This window comes from Papio anubis, chromosome 20, assembly GCF_008728515.1.
Source record: "Papio anubis isolate 15944 chromosome 20, Panubis1.0, whole genome shotgun sequence".
Taxonomy (NCBI): Eukaryota; Metazoa; Chordata; class Mammalia; order Primates; family Cercopithecidae; genus Papio; species Papio anubis.
The window spans coordinates 22,984,239-23,011,446 of record NC_044995.1 but is presented as its reverse complement, the minus strand read 5'-3'; the positions used below and the strand labels follow the sequence as shown (position 1 = coordinate 23,011,446).

Here is a 27,208-nt window from a genome sequence, read left to right as displayed (position 1 = left end):
ATTCTTTCTACTATTCTTTTTAGCTCTCATTTCACACTTAACTCTCTCTGTAAACCACCATCTCTCCATTTCCTCCTCCAGGATGAGCTTTCCTTCTGTTTTACAGAGCAAATCCCATGATATAGAAACCCCTTAACTTTCTAATGGCAAACCTACAAACTTACACTTAAATCCATCTGTTTCTTTCCCTATTATTAAAATAAGAGTGGAGTCCTGCCCTCTCTCTTCCTCCCAACCTAAAGTAAGCTCTATTGAGTGAGATCTGGTTTCCTCCCATGCCCTTAGGATACAGCTCGACTCTGTCCTCTGTGTCTGTGTTTAAACATGCCTGTCCCTCCCACTCGAACACACACGTTCACACACACAACTTTAGGCTCCAGATTCTCCTGCAGCCATCTTGCTATCTCCTCTTGTTCAAAGCTACACTTCTACAAAAAGTTGTCTAACTCATTGTTTCTTCTCTCATTCATTTCTCAGCCTACTTCAAGGGCCGCCGGTCGCTTCCTTACTGTTAATTCTTTACTAATATTCCTGTCTCCAGTCTTGCTCTCCTCCAAACTGTTTCTCACCATAGAAGCCAGAATAATCCTTTTAAGATGCACATTTGGATATATGATTCCCCTCCTTAAAGCTTTCATGACTTCTTATTGATCTCAAGATCCAAACTCCTTGACAAGGCCTCTGCCTCCAGTCTCCTCAATCCCGTGAGACCTTTCCAATCCCAAACCCTGGTCACACCAAGCCTTTCCCTGCCCCTGGCGTCCTCACTATGCCTTCACCTGGTCTTTCATTCCGCATGTTTGCCTGGTTAGCTGCTACTCACCTTCAGTACTCCAGCAAGAAGACGCGAGTGACCACCCTACCACTCCTTCTCCCACTCCAAGACCACAGGAAACAGCCCCACTTTGTATTTTTCCAGCACCCAGTACTTATTCCCACTACGTGGAACATTTCTTACACTGTTACTTCTCTCTCTCTCCAACTAGATGGAAAACACTTTGACAAATGGGATCATTTCTTAATTATCATTTAACTCCAACATTTAGCAAAGTGCCTATCACACAGAAGATGGATTATGGCTATCAGAAATGAATGAACGAATAGCTCCTCTATTAGCCACAGAACTCAGCATCACCTGTAACCTTTTTTTTTTTTTTATTATTAACTAAAGCTATTCACTCATTCATTCATCTGATAGCGGTAAAAACACATACCATAAGATGTACCATCTTAGCTATTTTTAAGTATACAGTTCAGTAGTGTTAAGTGTATTTACATTGTTGTCAAGCAGAACTCCAGAACCTTTTCATCTTGCAGAACTGAAACTCTGTACCCACTAAACGATTCCCCATTTCTCTCCTGTCCCAGACCCTGGTAACCACCATTCTACTGCCTCTACGAATTTGACTATGTTAATACCTCCTATACTGAAATTGTTTGGTATTTGTCCTTTTATGCCTGGCTTATTTTACTCAAGGTTTATCCAGGTTGTGGCATGTGATGGATCTCCTTCCTTTTTAAGGTTGCATAGTATTCTATTGTGTGTATATACTATATTTTATCTGTTGACCTGTAAACATCCATGAACATCATATTTTTACCTGTCTGCGACTTTTTAACCTGTCTGCGACTTTTTATGATGATTTTCTATGGTATTTGTAATTTTGGATTTTTTGCAAGTTTCTGAGTCCACAACATTCAAATATAGTATTACAAAGAATACATGTAAATATATGCTTTCTATAAATACAAAGGGCTTTTTAAAATAGAAGCTTTTGTTACTATCATAAAGTTGTTCACACTTTTGGTAATAAGAAGCTCTTTTTTTAAACATGTTTTATATTTTAACATATATTTCACTGTGTCGGTCCTTATTTTTTTTCCACAAAAATACTTTTTATCTGAGGCAAAGAGAAGTCTTGCTGAAAGGATTACAGTTCCAAGCAGCCAAAACTCAACTGTTAGTGGCACTATTTTGACCTGGTAGATTTTGCTTCTCTTTGGTCAGAAAAGGGTATTCAGGTTGTACTTTCCCCAGAGGGGCAAAAAGGAGGACAAAACAAACTGGAAGAGACTCCTACTCTACTGACAGGGCTCTTCAGATCCAACATCAAGCTAGACACGCCCTCGCTGGCCACTCTACAGGTTGCTATCCCACTGCTGAGTGACACAGGTCATACTACACTTGCAAGGAAAAAAAATGAGGCAGGAAACACAGGTATAGGTCACTTAGGGACGAGCAGGCATCCACAGCTTCAAAACTCTCCATGGAAGGGGTAATCCTTGTAGGAGGCACACCTCACCAAGGCACAGACCCTCCAGTTCCTGTTGTAGCTGAGTAAGGCGGTCATATCCTGGCTGCTCGGTTCAAAGTCAAAGAACTTAAAGTTGTCAGCAATGAGTTCTGGTGTCACAGACTTGGGGATCACCACCAAATTCCTCTGCATGGGGAACCGGATCAGGAACTGGGCTTTTTTTTTTTTTTCATTGTGGTTGGCTGTAATCGCCTTGATCCTGGGATCCCCCAGGAGGGAAGCTTCCTCAGGGTTGGCCCAGGGCCTGTCGGGAGTGCCGAGGGAGCTGTAGGCGATCACCACGATGCCTTTGGACTGGCAGTACTGGATTAACTTCTTCTGAGTGAGGTACAGGTGGCACTCAATCTGGTTAACTACAGGCTTATACTTTAAGCCAGGTTTGTTTAAGAGCCTCTCCACCTGGAGATGGTTGAAGTTGGAGATGCCAATAGCTTTCAGCAGCCCTTCATCTACCAGCTCTTCCATGGCTGCCCATGTGTCCAGAATGTTGGTGTCACCGGGAACCACATTGCCCGACTCATCCAATGGGAAAAATTCCTTCCCAGGCTTAAAGCCAGTCGGCCAGTGAATAAGGTAGAGGTACAGGTAGTCCAGCTTCAGGCCGCTGAGGGTCTTCTAGCAGGCTCCTTTCGCCAGGCCCTTCCCATGGTACGTGCACCACAGCTTACTAATGATGAAGCGCTCCTCGCGCTTCACCTGCTCCCTGAGCTTCTCCTGAATGGCCACCCCCACCTCATTCTCATTCTGGTACACGTGGGCACGGTCAATGTGGCGGTACCCGACGCTGATGGCCACCTTCATGGCCTCAGTCACCTGGTCTGGAGGGGACTTCCAGGTGCCCAGCCCCAGGATGCGCATCTTGGCGCCATTGTTGAGCACAAGGTGGCTGGCCATGGCTGCTGCGCTCCCCAGACCCCTGCCTGGAACTGTCATCAGTCCTTATTAAAAACAAGAAAATTCTATGTAAGATTTGGTATCAATTTAATTTGTATAGAAGAGTGCATCTAATAAAATTGATCTGAAGATCAATGTATTTAACTTAAAACTTTTAACTTAAGATGGTTTTAACTTAAAACCTTTTATGCTTTTAACTTAAAAGCATAAAACTCTTACTTCAGAATTACTTAAGAGCTGGCAACTAGAAACATACGTATATTTCATTCAAAGCTAAGTGTGTATCTCTTTCTGAAAGAAGGAACACAAGTAATTAATCTTGCTTTTGTTCAAGTAACAGATAGCCCAGAGGAGAACATTGTTCATCCATACCTGAGATCAGGTGGGGGTGGATAGAGTTTTATGCACTAATGGTCAAATTACAGTGTAATCCATCCAACAAGACATTTAGTCATGATTTCCTCAAGGGATAAAAAAAACAAAAAAAAATTCAGTAATAGACTCCGCCATAATCCTTTCACTTTAAGGCAGTTACCCACCTTAGGCAAATCTTTTCTTTCAAACACCTCTTCATTTCTTCTTGTTGATTTTGAGGATTTGGTCACTGTTGTCTGGGGTTCCTTCACTTGGACATTTAGATAGAACCTCTCATTCTGCTATTGTAAGCAACAATATAATTCACTTCCTTGTATCTTTGCATGTATAATAATTTTCTTAGAATAAATGACTGAATTGGAATGGCTAGGTCAAAAGGTATGCACATTTTGAGGGTTTTTATTGCAAATTGTCAAGTGGCCTTCCAGGAAGATTTTATCAAATTACTTATGACCATATATGGAAGTGCCAGTTTCCTTACCTTCTCTCTCACACCAGGTGTTAACACTTTTATTGATGATTTATAATCAGATAGATAAAAGACGCTATCTCATTGATTTAATTTGCATTTGTGTGATGAGATCGTATTTTTTCGTCTCAGACCATTGGTATTTCTTTGTGAAATGTTTGCTCATGTCTTTTGCCCTTTTAAAAATTGTGTTCATCTTTTGATTTTTGGTTTTTAAGAGTTTCTTGTATAATAAGGCTATTTATACTTTGGTATAGGTTGCAAATATTTCTCCTTTCCCATTTGTGGCTAATTTTATTTATGGTGTATTTTTCTACCCAGAAGATTTGAGTACTTATGCAATCAACTCTATCAATTGTTTCATGTATCTTTTTTGACTCTGAAGTCAAGATTAAGTAACCTCCTTGTGGCAGATTCCTGTCTCATGGGGGAGCAACTTGCTTGCTAATCTCTGTGAGAACCTTGGGGCAGGGGTTGGGTGCTCATTAGAGAATTGTTTCATATTGTCTTGTGTGTCTTGGAAGACTTATCTCCTGTTCTCTGCCATGGTAACCAGTGCTATGTATAATCCTGCCTAGTACAGTGTGGTGAGGTGGGGGGCGTGCCTGTCTCTTCAGCACAAGGATACTTCCATTTCCCACTCCCAGCAAAAGCTGATCTGACCACAGAACAATGATCAAAAGCAAGAAAATAACATTGGCCAGGTGCAGTGGCTCATACCCGTAATCCCGGCACTTTGGAAGGCTGAGGCAGGAGGACTGTTTGAGCCTGGGAATTTGAGACCAGCCTGGGCAACATAGCAAAACCCCGTATCTATAAAAATTTTAAAAATTAGCCAGGTGTGGTGGCACATGCCTGTAGCCCCAGCTACTTGGGTGGTTGAGGTGGGAGGATCACTTGAGCCCAGGAGAGCCACGATTGCCCCACTGCACTCCAGCCTGGGCAACAGAGCAGGACCCTGACTCAAACAAACAAACAAACAGAACCGAAAAACCCAAACCCACCAAAGAAAAAAAAAGACAAACAAAAAATTAAGGAAAATAACATTGACATAATACTATTAACAGACTTACAGATCCAGTCTGATTTTCTCATTTTCCCACTGATGTCCCTTCTGTTCCAGAATCCATTCTGGCAGCCTATGGAGCATTCTTGTCATGTCCCCTTCATCTCCTCCACTATGGAGCAGTTTCTCAGCCTTTCTTCATTTTTCATGACGATATTTTTGAACAGTCCTGGCAGTTATTTCATAGAATGTTCCTCAGCTTGAGTTTCTACGATATTTCCTCATGATCAGATTGAGACTGTGTATTTGGTAAGAATGCCATGGGGGTGAGACTGTGCGCTTCTTGGTACACTGCAGCAGGGGGTCTGGGACGTCTCCGTGTTTTATTGCTGGGGATGTGAACTGTGATCACTTGATTAAGATGGTGTCTTCCAGGTGCACCACCGCGCCCAGCTAATTTTTAAATATGTTTCATAGAGACAAGGTCTTGCTATGTTGGCCAGGCTGGTCTCAAACTCCTGGCCTCAAGTGATCCTCTTGCCTTGGCCTCCCAAAGTGCTGGGATTACAGATGTGAGCCACCACATCTGGCAACTCTCCCACTGTTTCTACCAGTTCTCATATACCTCTTGTAGGTAACCATCTCATTAGCCTCTGGTTTATTCTTCCTCTACTTCTTTTACAGATATGATCTCCTGCCCAATTTTGATGGTAAATGAACAGGTGCAGCAGCCAAGGCTTGAGAAGGACATGGTAACAAAGCATGCACATTTCTCAGAGATAAAGGTGTGGGTCAACCCACAGGTGAACTACTTAGACCAGGAGAGGTGTGCTAGCCAAGGGTGAGGGAATCTAGAATGGGTAGTAGGGGAGGCAGATGATGAAAACCAGCTATAGCTTTGAGGTCAGCTGTAGCAGTAGGGGCTGCCGTTCATCCTTCATCCCACTAGCTGTCCTCTTGCAGGCTTCTCCAGGAAAGGAGGCCACCCAGAATCCCGGAGAAGCTGTTCACTGATGGGATTAACTTACTAAGTATAAGTAAGAAGTGGATCTGAGTGACGCAAGAGGTGGATTGTAGCAGAGGTCATTGTGTGCCTCCTAGATCCCACATTCAGGTTGGAGGGACCCATTTCCCCGGCTGTGTTTTCTAAAGTCTCATAGGTACATAGCACAGTAATATGTATATACAACAGAGTCTTGCCAAGCGCAGTGGCTCACGCCTGTAATCCCAGCACTTTACGGGGCTTAGGTGGGAGGATCACTTGAGCCTAGGAATTCAGGACCAGCCTGGCAACATAGTGAGACCCTGTCTTTACAAAAAATTGAAAAATTAGCCAGGCATGGTGGTCCACAACTGTAGTCCCAGCTACTAGGGAGACTGAAACAGGGGGCTTTCTTAACTCGTAAGCCCAGGAGGTTAAGGCTGTAGTAGCAGGCCATGATGGTGTCACTGCACTCCAGCCTGAGTGACAGAGCAAGACCCTGTCTCTAAAGCATGCACACACACACACACACACACACACACACAGAGGAGAGAGAGAGAGAGAGAGAGAGAGAGAGAGAGAGAGAGAGAGAGAATCTTCTCCATAAGAACAAATTATATGCACAGGCCAGGACTGAGACTGCAGTTTGGGGAATGGGAAGGATTTGGGTACATGGAATTGGGAGGAAATGGCCCACCAGATGGCACATCAGAATGAGGTGGGCATTTCCAGCTTTTCTTGGTCGTCCTCCACCTCCTTCGCCCTAGAAGGAAGAATCTTACTCCTTCCCTCTCCCACTTCCCTCTGCCCTAGACACCCTCTGATCTCACAAGCTGTTCTGGCTGCTGCGACTTTTAGTTTCATCCATCGTTCTAACAGAGATTAAGCTGGAATGTTTCATTTGCTCTTTTGGCTCTCACGTTGGCCCAGAGCTTCCCACCTATGGGTGCAGTTGGATCCTTTTCACCGTAATAGAACAAATGCTCCGACCTTCACCACAAAGTGTTTCTAAGGGTGCCCGGCCTTAGTGAGTTCCTCGGCACCTCCCCCTAATGTACCCAGGCCATTCATATCTAAGGCCCTCAAAGTCTCCTGAGGGCCTCAGTGGAGCCTCCGCTTCAGCTCCTTCTTCACAAAGTTGATACCCCTATGCCAAGGGCACCGATTCCTGGTTTTTACAAGAATCACTTCCTAAAGGCATCAAAGTGGTTTCTGTGTTCACTCCAGTTCCCACTTGGCCAAAGGCATAGGGGATCATTCACGGAGGTGGGGGGAAAGTCACTCTCTTCGTAAGGACTACAAAACAGCACTTGTCTCTCCCCAAATCCCAGTTTCTTCTGCACCTCAGTTTCCCCCCAGAAACCTCTGCAAAGGGAAAACAACAACCCCACCTTCCTCTTCCAGACAAAACCCCAACATTTATGCAAATAGACTGGTGACTCCACCTGCCAGACCCAAGTCAATATGAATCTCAGTTGAGGCTGACACAAGAACTGATTATTACCGTGGGAATCTAAATGAAAAATAAGATGAAAAAGGAGCAGTCACGGCAGCCTAGGAGTGGACGCAGATTCCTGACGCTAAGCACAGGGATTCTAGACCACAAGCCCACCCAGCCTGGCTGTGTCTCCTCAGCCTTGTCTCATCTGTTGGGCACCAGCTCCCCACTGCCCCCCTCCCCAGCCCCTTGGCTTGGTCCTCACAGAACTCCCAGAACTTGGGACAGGGCCTGGCTCAGAGCAGGAATTCAATCAACATCTAGTGACTGAGACAGATGAAAGAGAATGGGAGAATGAGTGCCAGGGACAACCATGTCCCTCTGTCTGGGAAGCTTTTCATTTCCTTCTCAGCTCAGCCTTGTGACTTCCAGGGGTTGACCTGGTGTCTGGATTTTCAGCTGAGGATGGGGCTTCCCCCACTAGGCCCAAAGATGGTGTCCTGGGCTTCTCCGTCACCCTACAGTCTCAAAGTGGACCCCTCCACCTCTCCTTCCTTCTTTCTACCCCTCTCTTCTCCTGGAGGAGCTCCTGTAGATCTACTCTCCCTCTCTGCTCCATTTCTCTGCATGATTTGGGTTTGCCCAGCGGAAGCACAGTCACCACTCGTGGACTGAGGGACGGAGTGGAGCCGGAGGCTCTTCTGCTGCGTTCTTCTTTACCTACTTGGCTAAAATCTGGCCTGGGTTGTTAATGTTTTAAAACAGTACTGTTTTAGGTTAATGTTAAGACTACAATGCATCCCAAATACTTAAAAAAAACTTCTCAGAACTATTTATTTTTAATTAATTATTGTAAGAGACAAGGTCTCGGTCTGTTGCCCAGGCTGGAGTGTGATGGCGCTATTGCAGCTCACTGCAGCCTCCACCTTCCAGGCTCAAGCCATCCTCCCGCCTCGGCCTTCCAAGTAGCTGGGACCACAGGCACATGCCACCATGCTTGGCTAATTAAAAAAATTTTTTTTTGTAGAGACGGGGCCTCACTATGTTGGCCAGGCTGGTCTCAAACTCTTGACCTCAAGCAATCCTCCCACCTCAGCCTCCCAAAGTGCTGGGATTACAGGCACTGTGCATGACTCAAACAACTTAAGATTTATAAAAAATTGGGAAGGCAGTGTAGATTTCTCAGTTTCACCTATTACTCACACCTTACATTCATATATTTGTTATCGTTAATGAAGATATATTGATATGTTATCATTAACTGAAGTCCATTATTAAATATTGCCCACACTTTAAATCTGGATTTCCTTAGTTTCTAATATCCTCTTTCTGTTCCAGGATCCCATCTAGGATACCACATCACATTTAGTCATCATGTCTCCTTAGGATCCTCTAGACCAGGTGTCCCTATTTGCTGAGCCACAGACCTGTTTGGAACTGGGCTGCCCAGGAGGAGGTGAGTGGCGGGTAAGCAAGTGTTACTGCCTGGGCTCTGCCTCCTGTCTTATCAGCAGCAGCATTAGCATCTCACAGGACCGCGAACCCTATTGTGAACAGTGCATGCGAGGGATCTCGGTTGCATGCTCCTGATGAGACTCTAATGCCTGACGATCTGAGGCAGGACAGCTGCATCCCGAAATGATCTCTCCTCTCCTGCTGCCTCCCATCCATGGAAAAACTGTCTTCCATGAAATTGGTCCCTGGTGCCAAAAAGGTTGGGGACTGCTGCTCTAGATTGTGATACTTTGTCTGACTTTCCTTGTTTTGATGACCTTGACAGTTTGGAGGAGTCTTAGGTAGGTATTTTACAAAATGCTGCTCTACTGGAATTTGGTGTTTTTCTTAGACTGGGGTTATGAGTTCTCAGGAGGAAGACCAAAGGGTAAAGGGCCATTTTCATCTTATCTTATCAAGGATACTTGCTATCAACACGGTTTATGACTGCTGATGTGGACTTCGGTCACCTGCTAGTCTTTGTCAGGTTTCTCTACCATAAAGTTACTCTTTCTTCTCCTCCATATTCTACGCTTCGAAAGGAAGTCACTATGTGTAGCCCACAATTAAGAATCAGGGAGTATAGCTCTCTAGCCTGAGGGCAGACTGTCATTTATTCGGAGTTCTGCGTGGCAGATTTCCCTCTTCTCTGCCATTTATTCCATCATTTATTAAAATCTGTAGGGACTCATGGATATTCATCTCATACTGGTTATAATCCAATACTATGTTATTTGTTTTGCCACTCAAATAGTTCCAGCTTTGGGCAGTGGGGGCACTTTCATTTGGCTTCTGTGGCCCTTTGATATAGTCTTATGGATGGAATGTTTATGTCTCCCCAAATTCATATGTTGAAGCCCCACATGTGATGGTATTTGGAGATGGCGTCTTTGGGAGGTAACCAGGGTTTAGATGAGGTCATGGGGTGAGGCACTCGGGAGGGGATTAATACCCTTATATGAAGACACGCTGGAGATCTCAGTCTCTCCCCACACCGACTCCCCAGCAAGTGCACAAAGAAGAGATCATGTGAGCACATGGGGAGACTGCAGCTACCTCCAAGCCAAGAGAAGAGGCTTCAGGGTAAAATTTACCTCGCCAGCACCTTGATCTTGGACTTCCCAGCCTCCAGACCATGAGAAACAAAGTTGTGTTTTTTACACCCTCAAGTCTATGGTATTTTGTGATGGCAACCTCAGCTGACTGAGACACAAGCTCCTCAATTGCTTGACTTTCTGAGGACTTCCTTACTTTCTGGCACTGCAAGATGTTCCAGGCTCACCTTGTATATTTCCTGCCCCAGCCCTAGAATCAGCCACTTCTGTAAGGGGCCGGCTCCTGTTATTGGAGAATGGCATTGGAAACCAAAAACACACTCCTACGTAGCAAATTATTATTGGATGGACACACTAGAAAACACTTATTTTGTGCCTCCTATATGCCAGGCACTATGCTAGCTCCTTTTCATGCTGGTTTACTTAATCCTCATAACAACTTTATGAAATATTTACTGTCAATCCTCCCTAGATGAGGACTGGAGGTTGAGCTGGGTTGAATGCTAGCCAACACTCCTCTGTTCTGTCTCCAAAGCCCATCGCACTGACTTGATAAAGACTGGTGTCACACACATACCCCACAAACACCATTTTTTTTTGGGGGGGGAGGAGTCTCGCACTGTCACCCAGGCTGGAGTGCAGTGGCGCAATCTCGGCTCACTGCAACCTCTGCCTTGCGGGTTCACGCCATTCTCCTGCCTCAGCCTCCCGAGTAGCTGGGACTACAGGCGTGCGTCACCATGCTGGGCTAATTTTTGTCTTTTTAGTAGAGATGGGGTTTCGCCATGTTGCCCAGGCTGGTCTCGAATTCCTGGCCTCAAGTGATCCCAGATGGCACATATCTCTCCTTATGTGCAAAGATGACAGGCACCTATCTGTGTGTGCACAGATGCATACGGCCCTCCTCATATATGCAGGTGTTATTTAACTATTTGCATGTGCTCACATATCTTTGTGTACAGAGACCACATGTACTTATCCTTAAAACAGATGACGTGTCTCAACTCATGGGATAATGAAATCTGACAAACTGAAAAGTGCTTCAGAATGGACATTCACAGTACTTGCCAACTGCTCAAGCTTAGACCATATCAGATTTTTTGCTGTCATCCACAGGACTCGCTTATGAGATGTGGGGATGTCCTAAGACAGCCATTTAGCATCACAGCTGTTATGATTTCAAACAGTGCTTCCAGAGATAAAACTGGAGGTTTACATTTTGCCCTCAAGCATGGGGATCATATCACACAAGAAAGAACAGATTAGTCAGCCAGGGTGAGTAAGGCTTCCATCAGAGCAACCACAGTGCGATCTGCCACTTGAAGTGCATATTGATGGGTTTGTCTGCCCACTACTTCTTTTTCCTCTGAGATCAGCCCCTGCCACCCTCTCCAGAGCAGCCATGTTCGTCCATCATGACCTGCTTTTAACACTTGATCATTCCTAGATAAGCACGTGACCCAGCTGTGCCAATCCGAGAGTCCTCACCTAGGACTGTTGGAACAGGAACTTAAAATGAGAGTTGGCCTTTCTTTAGGGACTGAAGCTGTGAACATTGAGACTGTCATTGGCCATGTGAAGGTTTACGTGCCAGCAGAAAGCATAATGAAATCAATAGGAAGACACATACACACACACACACACACACACAGAAAGAGAGAGAGAGAGAGAGAGAGAGAGACATCTGTTCTTGGTTCTAACATGACCTGGGTATTTCACGGAGCGGCCTAGCATCTTTCACCAAGGCCTTGTTTAATGCTTAGGCTAGTCAGGGACGGTTTTCACTTATTTCCAACCAAAGAGCCTTAACCAATGCAGAATGATTGATAATCATATTATCACCAACATACTGCAAGACATTAACTAAAACTCAAATCTCTGACGGACATTTTCCCGGCTCTCAAATATTACAGATACAGTCCAGATCTCCTGTCAAAGGTGGTTAATTTGGCTCATTAGTTTTTCAGAAACTTTCCAAATATACATTAATTTATTTCAGTGTGCATAGTAAACTTCTATTGATCTGGCTTTCAAATACAAAAAATTCAAATTACTAAATTGTTCCTCCACTCTACCTTGTGGAAACAAATGAAATAAGGTGTGGTAACTAAGGAACTGCTCTTGAAAAAAATACCTTTTAGGATACAACATAGGGTCAACATTAGGACCTTCAATATTATGTGTGTTTAGTCCCTGAATCAACAAAGCAGTATAAGTACAGCTTGGCCTCATTTTGCAGTGTGTTTTAGTCTACTATGATTCTATGGATGCAATTTGTTTATAATTCATGTATGAGCATTGTGGTAATAACAGCTAACACTTTTTTTTTTTGAGACAGAGTCTCGCTTGGTTTCCCAGGCCGATCTAGGCTCACTGCAATCTCTGCCTCCTGGGCTCATGTGATCCTCCCACCTCAGCCTCCTGAACAGCTGGGACCATAGGCACATGCCACCCATCACACCCGGTATTTTGGGAGACCAAGGTGGGAGAATCATAAGCCCAGGAGTTCGAGACTGGCCGGGAAAACATAGTGAGATGCCACCTCTAAAAAAATTTTCAAAACAAACCAGATGTGGTGATGCATGCCTGTATTCCTAACTACTTGGGAGGCTGAGGTGGGAGGACTGCATAAGCCCAGGAGTTCAAGGCTGCAGTGAGCTATGATCATGCCATTGCACTCCAGCTGCAGCCTCCCAAAGTGCTGGGATTACAGGAGTGAGCCACTCTACCTGGCCATGTAGCTAATACTTTTGAGGTCGTACTATGTACCAAGCAGGCACTGTTTTAGGGGCCTAACACACTATTTTCTTTAATCCTAAGGGCGACACTGTTGTCTTCTCCATTTACAAATGACAGGGAGGTTAAGCAATTTGGCCAAGGCTGCATATCTAGTAAGTGGTGAAGCTGTGGACACTAGAGTTCATATCTCTTAGGTAACTAATGTAGTTAATCATAGTGGCTGTCAGGTAGCTATAGTATTCAATGAACAGGACATTCTACTTCCCAAGTCCTTTGGAGGGGTTTTTTTTTTTAATTTTAATTTTTTTAAATTAAATAGAGATGAGGGAGGTCTCACTATGTTGTCCAAGCTGGTCTTGAACTCCTGGCCTCAAGTGATCCTCTCACCTGGACTTCCCACAGTGCTCTAAAGGCTACTCATTCTTTGGATTTGTAGAATATATACTGATTACCAGTAAGGCGGAGATACGCAGGAACTTTTTCTTTTACTGTGATGGCTTGGATCCCTGTGACTTGTAAAAAAGCTACATAGTAGACCTCCAAGGCTTTACCAGGCTCTCATTTCCTTATGGAGAGAGCAAATCTTTCTGAAGCTTCCATCTTTTAGGTAAAAATCTGAATGCTTCTTGGGTCCACATGGCCCTGCCTATCTTGTTGGTCTCCACTTTACTTTCAGCCACTTTAGCCTTAAATTTCTCCTGTCACAGGATCCCAGACAAGAATTCCCTGTGACTGCTGCACCCACATCCTCTGCGTTGCCTAGCCAAATCCTGTCGATCTTTCAGGCCTCCCCGGACCCATCAGACCCGGTCTGGTTCCCTTCTGATTTCTCACAGCATCTTGTACTGCTTTCCTGGAGTATCTATGAAAATGGTAATTAAAAAATTGTGGACCAGGGGAGGTATCTCATGCCTATAATCCTAGCACTTTGAAAGGCCGAGGTGGGTGCATCACTTGCCCCAGGAATTTGAAACCAGCCTGGGTAACATGGTGAAACCCCAACTCTACAAAAAATACAAAAATTAGCCAAGCATGGTGGCACATGCCTTGTAGTCCCAGTTGCTTAGGAGGCTGAGGTGGGAGGATCACCTGAGCCCAGGAGGTCGAGGCTGCAGTGAGCCATACTCATCCCACTGCACTCCAGCTTAGGTGACAGAAAGAAAAACTGTGTGATTACCAAATGCCTGTCTGCCTGGCTCTGAGTGTAAGTTCCATGTGGGCAGAGACTGTGTGTTTGTCTTGCTCATTGCTGAATCTCCAGCACTTAGCCTACGGCTTAGCGCATAGTTGGCACCAAACGCATACTTGTAAACTGAGTAGAAGAAAAAACTACCAGCTACCAGCTGAAAAGGAAATAAATACCTGAGTGTCCTGGGCACTGACTAGACTTGCTGGGTGTGTAAGAAGGCCTGCCCAGACACAGATACAAAGAATGCTGGAACAGCTTGGCAGAGCGGTTTGCAAACCAGAGGATAACTGAATATACCTATACAAGTTCTTTTTTTCCCCTTACACATTTTTTTTTCTTTTCTTTCTTTCTTTTTTTTTTTTTTTTTTTTGAGATGGAGCCTTGCTCTGTCACCCAGGCTGGAGTGCAGTGGCATGATCTCAGCTCACTGCCAACCTCTGCCTCCCAAGTTCAAGCAATTCTTCTGCTTCAGCCTCCCGAGTAGCTGGGATGACAGGCACCCGCCACCACGTCCAGCTAATTTTTGTATTTTTAGTAGAGACAGGGTTTCACCATGTTGTCCAGGGTGGTCTCAAACTCCTGACCTCAGGTGATCCGCCCACCTCGGCCTCCCAAAGTGCTGGCATTACAGGCGTGAGCTACTGCGCCCAGCCCCCTTGTACATTTAAGTGATTAGGAAATATTCAGGGTAAAATTATGATTTTGCGAGCAATAAATCACAATCCTATTTTAATACCACTAAAATCTTGATCAAAGCAAGTTCAGGCAGGACTTGGTTACTCACGCCCATAATCCCAGCAATCTGGGAGGCCGAGACAGAAAGATCACTTGAGCCCAGGAGTTTGAGACCAGAGTGGACAATATGGTGAGACCTCATCTCTACAAAACATTTTTTAAAAATTAGCTGGGTGTGATGGTGCATGCCTATAATCCCATCTACTTGGGAGGCTGAGGTGGGAGCATGGCTTGAGACCAGGAGGTCGAGGCTGCAGTGAGCTGTGATCAAGCTGTGACGGTGCCATTGCACTCTAGCTGGGGCAACATAGCAAGACCCTGTCTCAAAAAAAAAAAAAAAAAAAGAGAAAAGAAAAGAAGTTTCTTTTTCGGCTCAGAATACGAGAGCCAACGTGAAGAAACACACTTGTTTTGATGACGCTTACTCTCCCAAGTGTGGATCTGTGAGCATTATTCCTTGTTTTTTTTTTTTGGAGACAGGGTCTCATCCTGTGGCTCAGGCTGGAGTGCAGTGGCTCAATCTCAGCTCACTGTAACCTGCGCCTCTCAGGCACAAGCCATCCTCCCATCTCAGTCTCCAGAGTAGCTGGGACCACAGGCACAGCGCCACCACACCCGGCTAATCTTTGGTATTTTTGGTAGAGACAGGGTTTTTCCATGTTGCTCAAGCTGGTCTCTAACTCCTGACCTGAAGTGATCCAACTGCTTCCGCCTCGCAAAGTGCTGGGATTACAGGCCTGAGCCACCGCACCTAGCCCATTGTTCACGTTTGTGACCCCTTTTAATTTTTATTTATTGCTTTATCATCTTACTGATTCCTCGAAACAATCTTACGGGGCGAGCCGGTTCCATGGGCGCTGAAGAAACATTTCCTCTTTCAAAGCCTCAATTTTTTGAACGATACGCATTGCTAAAGAGGAAGCAATCAAACCTATCAGGCCAGCTCTGCCCTCCGCCCAGCGAGCTGCTGCTTCCTGGTGTTAAAACGCTTTCGGGTCCTCCTGGCGAGTTTTAAGTCACACCGGATCGCTGCTCATTTTCAGAGAGCACCTCGCACCCATTCACCTGGAAGGCACCCAAGGGGAATCGATTTAGGAAATTCACTGCATGTCACCCTAACAACAAAGCACAGCCTGCAGCTTTCACCCATGTGACATCAATGCTAATCCTATGTGCGAAACATTTGGGTTCATTCGATTTTTTAAAAATTAGTAACAGAGATGGGGTCTCGCCATGTTGTCCAGGCTGGTCTCCACCGCCTGGGCTCAAGCCGTTCTCCGGCCTCGGCCTCCCTCGGCGCTGAGATTACAGGCGGGAGCCACCGCGTCGGCCTCCGCTCGTTTTTCGGCGACAGGGCCAGCCCGCCTGCGGGGCGTTCCGTTCGGAGAAACTCTGTGAGGGACGCCGCGGGGGCTCCCAGGGGACGCGGCGAAATCAAAACAGTCACCGGTGGTTCACAAAACTACCTCAGGAAATGCTTCCAAAGGCAGGTCTGGCCTTCACAAGGCGACGGCTCTTCAGCCTCCGACACGAACCTGAGTAGTCCACAGCACTGGGCCGCAGCCAGCCCGGGCAAGCCGCCGAGCGACCGCGGACGCCGTAGCCAGCAGCCGCCTGCTCCCGCCACACCCGCCGAGCCAGCCGCGCGGAATCCACGCCCCCGCCGTGTGCCCGCCTCCCTCCGCTAGCCGGCCCACGATTGGTCGGTTGGGGTGCCCGTCGCGAGAGAAGGCGGTGCCTCCCGCAGGCCGGCGCTCCCATTGGTCAGGATGGCGGCGACGGCGCGCGCGACCCGGCGACGAGGGGAAGCCGGTGGCCGCGGCTGCGGAACGGGCGGAGGCTGCCGGTTTCGTAACCGTCGCTCCTCCTCGCTGACTCGCGGGCTGTGAGGCCTGGGTCGGCTCGGGCCGCACCGCGCGGGGCCGCTCGGAGTGGAGGCCGCCTGGGGGCAGGCGGGCTGGAGGAGCAGGTAAAGAGGCCGCGGCGGGCGCCCTGAGATCGGGGAGGAGGAGGCCGCGGCGGTGCCGGCCGCTCGCCTGGGCGCGGGCCCGGCTCGGGGAAACCCAGCCCCGGCCCCAGAAGGCTGGCTGGCCCGGGAAGGCCCCGCGAGGCTGGAGGCGCGGGCGGCGGCGCCGCGCGGCGTCTGATGCAACCTGCCGGCAACACCCGGCGGCGGGGACGCTGAGCTCATTCCTGGCCGCGGCCCAGCGCCGCGGCGCCGCCCGTCGACCCCCGCGCTGCCCGGGGCGCCCCTCGCGGCTGGCCGAGAGCGCGCGAACGGCCGGGGAATGCCCCCTGCGGAGCCCGGCCCCCTCTCGGTGAGACGGGCGGTGTGACCGGCCAGGCTTGCATTGGCCCCTGGGGATGAAGGGTGTTCCCAGAATAGCAGAAGGTGGACCGAATCGAGCTTTAGAATCCTGCTCTTCTAGAAGGGCTCAGCTTGCGGTGATCGAAAATCTGTTCAGAAGTTCAAAGACTGATCAATAAAATAGGGAAAGCAACTAGTTTTTAAATGCATGACTTCGCAGAGATAATATTTTGCTTTGTGGAGCTGTTTGAATGTCCTGCACTTTACTGTTGAACGTAGTTTAGAAGAACACGCAACACCCACGGGTCGAATAGAGAAGAAATGAAGCACTTCGCGGGCATGGTTGGAGGGAGCAGAGCAGGGCAAACAGCCAGCAGAGGTGTCCAGATGCGGAGGATGGAAATACATGTGTGTGGGGGAGGAGAGTCTGTTTTCCAGGGCAGCTGGTGTGTTGCTTCTCTTCCCTAGGTTTACTGTTTGGTTTTCCCCTTGTTTGAGGTTTATACTGTAATCTGGCATCCTGAAATGTATAAGATTTAGAAAGGTCTCAGTGTTGATGGGTGACACCAAAATTGGTAGTTGTGTCAAAATTGACTGCCTGTATGAATAGGTTGTCACTTAAGGCAGACTTCTCCCGTAGAAGTGTGACTCTCCGAGAAAATTTTAAAAGAAAATCCTGTAAGGGCTTGCTTTACGAAGACATTCTACATCTGGAAGCTCTTGATGTTTAAGATGTGGTCATCTGTTAGCCCTTGAGTAGTATTTGGGATAAGCCGTTCATAAGGTCAGTTCTGCTTCTGGAAAAAGTTGCTGTAAACAAGGCTAAATAATTACAGGGTACCCAGGAGCTGAAGCATATTTCAGCTTCTTGATTCCTGCTTCTGGTGGGCACACTTGGCTGGTTCAGTTATTTTTAATACCTGCTTTTAAAAAATGTAGGGGGAAACAAAACATTGAGAATATCCTTTAAATTCTCAAGAGCACATCATGTCTGTCTGCAAGGCTGGCTGATCTTGGAGAGATGGTTTCATCCCTGGGAAATTAAACACTATGTGCTGAGCCCCTGGTAAAGACAAATAGGACCTCATGGGGCTGAATTTGGTCTTATGGTCTAAGATTGCCTCACTTGGTCACAGTAATGGTAAGTACAGGTAGCCACGATTCCAGGTGTATTGTGCGTTCTTGGGAGGGCTGGTTCCGTGGGTTGTTGTATTGATAGGTACACTGGCCTCCTGCTTTTGTGGCTTTCTAGCTCTATCAGTAAAAAAAGAAAAAACGAGCATGAGCTCCTAATGGTTGTTTATTTACAGTCTATTTGTTTTGTGTGTTGTAAATCACTTCAAAAGGATTGGGTTAGAAAGATGATGTTGATGTTCTTCTCATGCCCCAGTGACCCACTTCTGTACTCCCAGAAAGGGGACGTCCCCTCCCTCATGGACCCTGCAGTAGATGCATGTGAAGATCCGCAGGGAGACACGACGCGGCTGGAGTTGACAGACTTAGGGAACAGATCTTCCCAGATGCCCAAAGAAAAGAGAAAGCACAGACCATTTAGGATACAGATAGTGGTTTAGTACTGTCAAGATGTGGTGTGAGGGAGGAGAGAGGGTCAGGACCTTGGATTTGATCCTGTAGACTGGAGCCAGAGCTGAATTTTCAGCAGGAGAGTGACTCACTCAGGTTTGAGTGTTCCATTGCTCTGGAGACAGAGGTTGGAGGAAGCAGGCTAGACCAGAGACCAGTGTCCCTGAGAGATGATAGTGACCTGAGGTGATTTCGATGGGATTGGGATGGAGAGGAAGGGTAGATGGGAAGTTTTTTTGTTTTAGGTGGAATTGTCAAATCCCAAAGACTAAATAGAGTTAGGACCAAGGAGAAACATCTATGACTGTTTTGAAATGTTGACCTTCATTGAGGAAACTGAGTGAAAAATTTATTTTGGTGGGCAAGGGGAGGAATATTGGATTCTAGGTGTGTGGAGAAAAGGGACAAAAACGTTGGGAAAATTCTTAATAGGTTTATTTCCCCAGGTGAAACTTGAGAAAAATTTGATTTCGTTTTACTCATTCTAACATTGTGTGCGCTTTCAGTGTGACTGACATGAACGAACATTACTTGAATTAAGTTTGAATTGAAACAAAGCCTGTTATCCAGTTAGTCCACCATTCTCAATATTCATTGGGAATCAACAGCAGAGACCCTCAGACTTCAGTGTCATCAAAGTTACTTGGAGGTCTCCTTATGAAAAGATTGCTCAGCCCTGTTCTTAGAACTCCGATTCTAAGTCTGGGGCAGCCTGAGAAGTTACATTTCTAAAGAGTTCCTGGATGATGATGATGCTGGTCCAGGGGCCACACTTTGAGAGCCACTGCTCTTCAGCTTTCCTGCTGTTTCCTACTTGAGTGATTCACATGGAAGGAAGCCAGGCGCCACCCTGCTTCCTGTAGGCTGAACTTTGGAATAGTGTTTGTCCACAGAGGAGCCGGACTTGAATTTAGGACTCAATGTCCAACTTTGAAATAAACACTTTTTGCCTGTTGTAGCCTGTTCAGTAAATGTGTGTGGAAGGAACAAAGCATAAATGAGAGTGGCCTTTTCTGTGTAAAACCTCTTAGCTCTTTGACCCCCTTTTACTCGGTTAATTTTCTCTTCACTTTAAGAGCTATTTATATGGTTAAAGAACTTTTTAAACAAAACATTCTTGGAGTTATTTTGATTATCTCCAAGGTTCTCTTTCTTACATTTTCACCAGCTTGTAGGTTCAGTGAATACTCTTTTCACGCCAAAGGGCTTACATTTAAAACCTCGCCTACCACACACATTCAGCCTAGTACCTTGCAAGATGAGTCAGGCAGAGGTGAAAGAGCCCTTCCCTGTTCCTGTATCTTTGGATATGGAAACAGGCATGAACGTCACTGAACTTGGACCCTGTAGTGAATAAGAGCTGTTAGTGACTGAAGGTCGTGGTGTGTTGTCTGTAGAAAAGTGTCTTACTATTCCACGTCCCTCATTTACATATGGGGAATAGACGCCCACGGAAGAAAAGAGATTTACCCAAACTAAAATAGGGGGAGCCACAGCCAAGACAAGAACTGGCCTGGTCACCGGTCTCTACCGTTTTGCATCGTTGCTATCTCTGAGCATGGCCACATTGACTGTAGAGAGCTTTAAGGGCTAAAAATATAATTGGTATATAAAAAAGTAGAGAAATAAGGTGAACATGATGATGATTGTTAAGACAGTCTCAGGAGAGGTGTTAACCAAGTTCTTAATAATTGAGTCAAGCACTTCTACTCACTTGACACCAGATAGATAAGCAATAATAATGTTAGGTGGCACTAAGCATGGCTCAGATTAATACTGAACAGCCACTTTTCTACTGAAAGAAAAATGAGGCAACCTAATAATGACCAAAGGAAATTGTGAACTGTCTGTTACTGAAGATAGGCTTGGAGTGGATAGCCTTCATCATTTGGAGGGACGCTTTCTCTCTTGCCTTAGTGCTGGAGTGAGAACAGATGACCTACTAGCTCAGGGCCGGCTGTGTGGCTTTGAAAACAATGGAAAGTAATGACACATGGACTTTTTAAAGCAAAGATGTTTTTTAAAAAGAGACCAATAAACCGTGTACAGAATTGCCTGGCTAAAGGTTTGGATGTAGCTACTGGTGTTGGCTAACTGAGCTTTCCCTCATTGTGGGATCACTGTATAAATCTGACTCCAGATTTTTTCCACTGATGTAATTTTAGCAGTTTTGTGAAAAGAGAACAGGATAGGTTTATGTTCCTAACACTGCTTTCTAAATGTCTAAGAGTGCCCTGACACCTTGGTGGACACCGTTCACTGAACTGAGTCAGTTTATCTTGAAGCGGCCTCCTGATGATAGGATAGTCACGCTTTTACACTTCTTGGGGCAACTGTAGGGACTTGATTGGATTCAGAGTAATCCACATGTGACTGGTTTTTGAAACCGTGACTTCATTTCTGCAGGCAGCGGCACAGGGGTGCTTCAGAGCTGGTGCATCCTCCGAGCTCACATGAGCTCATTTGGTAGCGCGAAGTGGTCACAGGCACGGCAGCTGCTCAGCTCCTTTGTCCAGCCCGGGTCCCAGGGCCTGCACTTCCTTGGATGCTTTATGAGGGCTTCTGTTTCTTTCCTTGTGGTTTCAGGTTGAGTGTGTTTTGATGTTTTATTAATTATGTCAAGAAACAGAAACACACTTTTTACAAGCCTGGTGGGATGGGGAGCAAATTGAGTGTCAGAGCTCCTAAATTCAAGAAACTAACTCAGTAAATTTTGTTAAACTGTGGAATTATCGTTTGAGGTCATTAAAAAATAAAGCAAAAAACTCCCTTTTCAAAATATCCCATAAAGAGAGCTCTGGGAGAGAACTCAAGTCCTCGATGACTCCCTCTCTGCATATTAGAACATGGAACCCCGAGAGGTGGTAGCATGGTATTCCTCATGAATACTGGAGACAGGGCACGCCACCCCAGCCTTCTGTTTTGACTTGAACCAACAATGGAAACTTTCCCCCCTTTCATTGCAGGTGTCTCTCCTACCAAGGTCAGCTGCAGCTTCTCCCTGGCAGATTGTCAAGTGCTGTTAGTTCACATGCGCCACCTAATTAGTGGCAGTCTTTTATTTTCCTCCCATTTTTGATAACAATCGCAGAAGGGCAGTGCCCTCAGGGATCCAGGTGGGCTGAGTTTCGCCTGATGGTGCTTCTGTACTGACTTACCGTTCTAAGTGAAATGATTTAGACTTCAGAAACATTGCAACAGTTGGCAGTTGCTGTAGACTTTTCTCAGCAGAATCAATTAATGTTGGCCTGATGTTAGGTACATACAAGTTTAATCTTATTTGATCCTGTCGTTTCAAACATTTTAATGCAATTTATTTTTTAACTAGGTACATGTGAAGATTTTTTGGCAGCTTAGCGTGGAAACCATTGATCACCTTGCTCTCGTTTCTACCTGTTCTGTGTTGGCAAGGGAGAGTGCCCAAATGAGCAAGATATCGCAGCAAAACAGCACTCCAGGGGTGAACGGAATTAGTGTTATCCATACCCAGGCACATGCCAGCGGCTTGCAGCAGGTTCCTCAGCTGGTGCCTGCTGGCCCTGGGGGAGGAGGCAAAGCCGTGGCTCCCAGCAAGCAGAGCAAAAAGAGCTCGCCCATGGATCGAAACAGCGATGAGTATCGGCAGCGCCGAGAGAGGAACAACATGGCTGTGAAAAAGAGCCGGCTGAAAAGCAAGCAGAAAGCACAAGACACGCTGCAGAGAGTCAATCAGCTCAAGGAAGAGAATGAACGGTTGGAAGCAAAAATCAAATTGCTGACCAAGGAATTAAGTGTACTCAAAGATTTGTTTCTTGAGCACGCGCACAACCTTGCAGACAACGTACAGTCCATTAGCACTGAAAATACGACAGCAGATGGCGACAGTGCAGGACAGTAGACCTCACCCTTTCCAGACTTCACAGCTTGTGGTTTGAACATTAAAGGTGTGACCACCGACACCACTCATGTCAGTGGCTGAAAGTTGTCCTTTTCCATGATTCAAAGACCCATTGAAGGTTATTTTCTAGGATCAGCACTGAAGAGTTGATTAGCTAAAAATGTTAGCCTTGTAATTCGAATATCTGGTTTTAAATGATAGAGATTTTTGTGGGGGTCAAAATCCCCCAAATGTTAAGGTATATGGTAAAAAAAAAAAAAAAGAACTATCTGGGATCCCGATGTTCTTAATAAATCCTGACTTCCCAAGAAGTGCTTCTTTTTTAAGTTGACAAAAGGAATGGGGAACTGGCAGGCCATGCAGAAGGTTCTTGGTTTTAATGGGTAGACTGAATTGGATTAAGAAAAGTTGAATGCCACCTATGGTAATCTATTTGTGATTTTCTTCTAAATTATGTATTATAAATTCATAGAGCTATAGAAAGCAATGAGTGAGTAATTTGGAGTGATTTTATGTATGGCATAAACTTTGTTTTAACATAATTAGTACTGTTTTCCCCCAAAAGTACAAGTTTTTGAATAGTGATGTCAGGTTAAGTAAAGAAACCTCATCACATCTTATAGGCGTTGTGTGGCCAATTGACTTAAAATATACAAATAACATTTAGGAAGCAAATAGATTCAACATGAAAATAAAACTAAAGCATAGGAATTATGTTTTTGGGATACCTTTGCGCTTAGATTGGCATTATTTTATTCTAAAAACCCAACTCAGTGGTGTAGAGAAACTTGTGTACCAAAATTTTAGTTTGTGCAGATGCTAGTAAAGTAAGTGTTTTTTTGGATACAATTTTGACAGCCAAGTTAGTAAACAAAATGTCTTAACAGTTTGATGACACAACGTACTAATTAGGGTTTGGAATATTAATTCAGAAGGTAGTTTCTCTTGTGTTCAAAATAGCTACCATGGGGCCATTATTTTTAAAATCAAAAATTTATTCTGAAGGCTCATTTTGGTATTTGATCTTAACCAAGTGACTGTTAGAGAAATGTATCAACTCCATGCCATCTCCCAAAATAATTGTCTAAGAAAACTTGAAAGTGTAAGGTTTTAACCTTTAATTTATTTCTCTTAAATACGTCTTTTGATATTGTTTTTGTGACATTTCTTTTTCTGGTTAGTGGACTTTCCAGACTTTGTACCACTGCTTCTGTTTATTCATTTATATGCTTTTGTGTCCCATAAATTATTTTAGAAAATGCTGATAAAACTCAGGAGATTGACATTTTTGTTGAGATAAAAAATGACAGTTGCTAAAGTAGGGACTCTCTCGAGTCTGGCTTACGTCAGTGTTGGTAGTTTAGATTGTCTTTGTCAACGTTTTTTCTTTTGTGTTTTGTTTTGTTTTGTTTTCTTTCTCTTTTTTTCTTAGCACACTTCTGGCTCAAATTTGTGTATTTTTTGTGTGCCTGGGCTGGAGATGAGAGACCGAGTCATAACTGATTTAAAAGTTTGTGTGGCCAGGTATCTTATTTGAACATGGTCATTTTTGGCCACGTTGCTGTTTCTTACTAGGACTTGGGATGATGTAGCCAGAATGAAACTCAAGTTGCACCCTCTGGTTGGTGGAAGAGTGCTGACCGCGCCATTTCTTGGCAGAAGGCATCATGGTGCCCAGGAACTCAGCAAAGCCATTATTAGAGTTCTGAGGCCCTTCTGAATGTAAAACAGGAGCCCAGGAGATGCTGTCCCAGGAGGGCTATTAACTCCCTATAGAGCCAGGAGACAGGAGGGGGGTTTCTAGGGTCCAACACCAGCTTACCTTGGGAGTATGGATCTACCCATGAAGGATGAGAGATGTTTTGAATAACTAGCCAGGACACACCACAGGATCCTACTGGATCCTTAGCAGCTGATTGGTATTACATAATTAATTGGAGATGCATTAGGTCACTTGAATGTATAAGCACCTGTGGTAGGTGCTACAGACATTTCAATCTCTGATTTACTAAAAAAATATCTTTGGGAATTCGATGCCCCCATGGAATTTATGGTTACGAGTTATGTGAATTGACTTAAGTATCTTGAAAAAGAAACTTGAGGGAAATCATCAGGGGTGTGTACTCAGTATTTCAAATCAGAACACAAGATTGGATCTTTTGGAAAAATGAGTTCAAGCTTTCCTGTTACCCATGGAAATGCAAAGTTTAGCACAAGCAAGCAATTAGGCAGAGAACAAAAATGTTAACCATTGTGTTGTCTGTCTTCCTGGAGTGGTTGGAAATTGTAATTTGATAGATTTATCAGTATAAAATTAGGGAAACCAAGTGTGGGGAATGAATCAATTTAGAGTTTTGGGAACTGTAAGGTGACTTCTGTAACTTTCGTTCTGTGTGTGACCTGTGAACCATTAGGATGTGATCTGCCCTTGTGGGCAGGTCCAGCAGTTTAGGAGTTAGGCTTTAGCGTAAGTTTCTAGCTGCATAAGATGAGTCTCCTGGGATAGGTGCGCTTTGGCTGGTTTTGGCCGCAAATGGTGAGATCAGAGCAGCTCTTCCTGCTGCTGGCCCCTGAAATCAGTTGTGGGGATGCCATTGCAGATACTAAGTAGTAAGATTTTAAACACCACCAGGTCTGAAATGCAGGTCATGAGTGTGAAATTCTCCAATTTACGTAACAAGTAGAAGTATAGACAGTTTTTAACATTTGGTATTAAAGGAGAGGAAATTGTAGCAGCTTTTCACGTTTCCTAATCCCCATTAGAGGGCTTGAGACCTTGTATCTGAACAGCCGATTTCGCACTCAGTGCTTTTTGATGCCTTAGAAATAGGAGAATTGTTTTGTTTGACAAAAGCTGGGAAGGAAAAAGTCCGTTCTGCAGCTGTTAGATCTGCCTCTCAGGAAAAAGTACTAACTTGTTCTTTTTGTTCCTGGCTTTCATCAATTTGTGAAATTTCTCTATTTTTTTAAATATAATTTTATTTCTTTCAACAAATTTAAAATAAAAAACAACTTTGGAACAATGACTTGTCTTTCATTGTGGCTTTCTTTATATTAGATACCAAAAAGCAGTCCAGATGTTAAACAGCTGGGAAGCCCAGGCAGGCGCCTTGCCGTCTTTCCTGTTCCCACACTGGACAGCCGGGGGTAGGGGTGGGGAAAGTGGGGAGACAGGCAGAGGTATTTGCGTCCAAGTCTAGATCTCCCCGATTGCCCTTAGTGGATAGGAAAATAGTTTTCTCTGAACATGGGATACATCTTTAGTTACATTTTTAGTCACTTGGTCTAAACTAAAAATTATACCAGAATAGGGAAAGGAATAAGTGAATAAATGGGTTCCTGTTTAATCACCTAGTGTCTCAGAGCATGGTTCCCATTTAGGGAAGAAATTCTTGTTTCGAGGTAGATAAAGAATGTAAAGTAAGGCCATTCCCCTATCTGGAGTTTTGTAGTACATGTGGACACCGTCTTCATTTACATCATGCCATAGAGTATAGAGAGGAATTTGCTGATTTCATAAACATCGTTGAGTCCAGGGAGCTGATGTGAATTGAGTATTTCAAGGGAATGCCATTTAAATGCTTTTCTTCTATGATTCCTCAATTATTTTCATGTCTTGGGAAATAAATTTCTGCTTGCTGCATCTTAATAAAAAGTGGAGGTCAGGAATTATTTCTATGGGAAGTGTGGCCCGTTTCACTTCTTTGAATTAATTGTAATTTAGAATCCAATAACGTGTCTTGGGGAATTTTACCAAGCGATGACATCTTTGTGAGGGGGCCAGGTCTTTTTCTGACGAAAGCACTGTTACATCAGCTCATCCACTGCCTGTGCCTAGCCAGAGAGTTCATATGCGTTTTACAGTTTTACATACACTCAGAGAACACCATTGCCTAGGTATTATTTTACTGTAATATCCCACTCCTCACAGAGCTCTAGGCCTGAAAGCTGTAGAGGCATCTAGAGAAATGGGGGTTATAGAATTGAACTTGGAAAAGGAATAAAGTTGTCAGTGAAACAGTCACGCGTTACACTTTTTGCAGCCCAAACGCCACCTCTCATCCCTCCGTTTAAAGCAGCTGTTAGAACCAAATGCGCTTCCGCATCTCCACCTTTCACTTCCACCTTCTAAATGGAGCTCCTGTACCTGTCTGCTTCACCCACCCTGACTTCCCATGCAGAGCCATCCTCTTCTCTTGCCTGGACTTGGTGACTGGCTCCTCTTCAGTGTTACTGGATGGCAGTGTCACTGCCTGCTATCCAGAACCATCTTGTTGCTCCCCATTGCACACGGGGTGAGACCCAGGCTCCTTGTGGCGTGGTGTTTCCCCTCATCAACTTAATTTCCTTCCATCCTCCTGTGTCACTTTGCTTCGGCCCTAGGGCTTTTCCAAGCTCTTTTCTGCCCTTCCTGGGACAGCTCCTTCTGTCTGGAATGAAGCATCTCCCCTAACTTTTCACTAACAAGCTCCCTCCTCTGTCTTAGCCCCCTGGCTGTCTACGCTAAGCCTATCGTGTTGCTTGCTTCACAGCACTTTGCAGTGTTTGAAACAATATATTTGTTCATACTCCTTTGAGGTGAAGGCCTCTCAGGAGACTAGAGGCTTAGAAAGGAGGGGTCATGTTTGTATCCTGCACTGGCAGAGTAGATGCTCAATTACTTATTGAATGAATACCTAGACACAGTTTCAGAAGGGTTGTAGCACTATACAGCTTTCTGGAGGGGTCTCTAATGGATTTCTGAAGCC

At 45.2% G+C, this 27,208-nt stretch overlaps 1 protein-coding gene and 1 pseudogene across 2 annotated transcripts; one reads left to right on the top strand and one right to left on the bottom strand.

Annotated features, from left to right (window-relative positions):
- Positions 1–1,883: 1,883 nt before the first annotated feature.
- Positions 1,884–3,267, bottom strand: LOC101013069 (annotated as a pseudogene). Its single transcript, XR_004180339.1, has one exon. The product of XR_004180339.1 is annotated as an aldo-keto reductase family 1 member B1 pseudogene (transcript).
- Positions 3,268–16,445: 13,178 nt separating this feature from the next.
- Positions 16,446–25,486, top strand: CEBPG (CCAAT enhancer binding protein gamma). Its single transcript, XM_021930426.2, is given in 3 exon segments — positions 16,446–16,660; positions 16,838–17,009; positions 21,912–25,486. Coding segments are annotated over 3 exon segments (921 nt in total). The 5' UTR covers positions 16,446–16,460; the 3' UTR covers positions 22,461–25,486.
- The last annotated feature ends 1,722 nt before the right edge of the window (positions 25,487–27,208 follow it).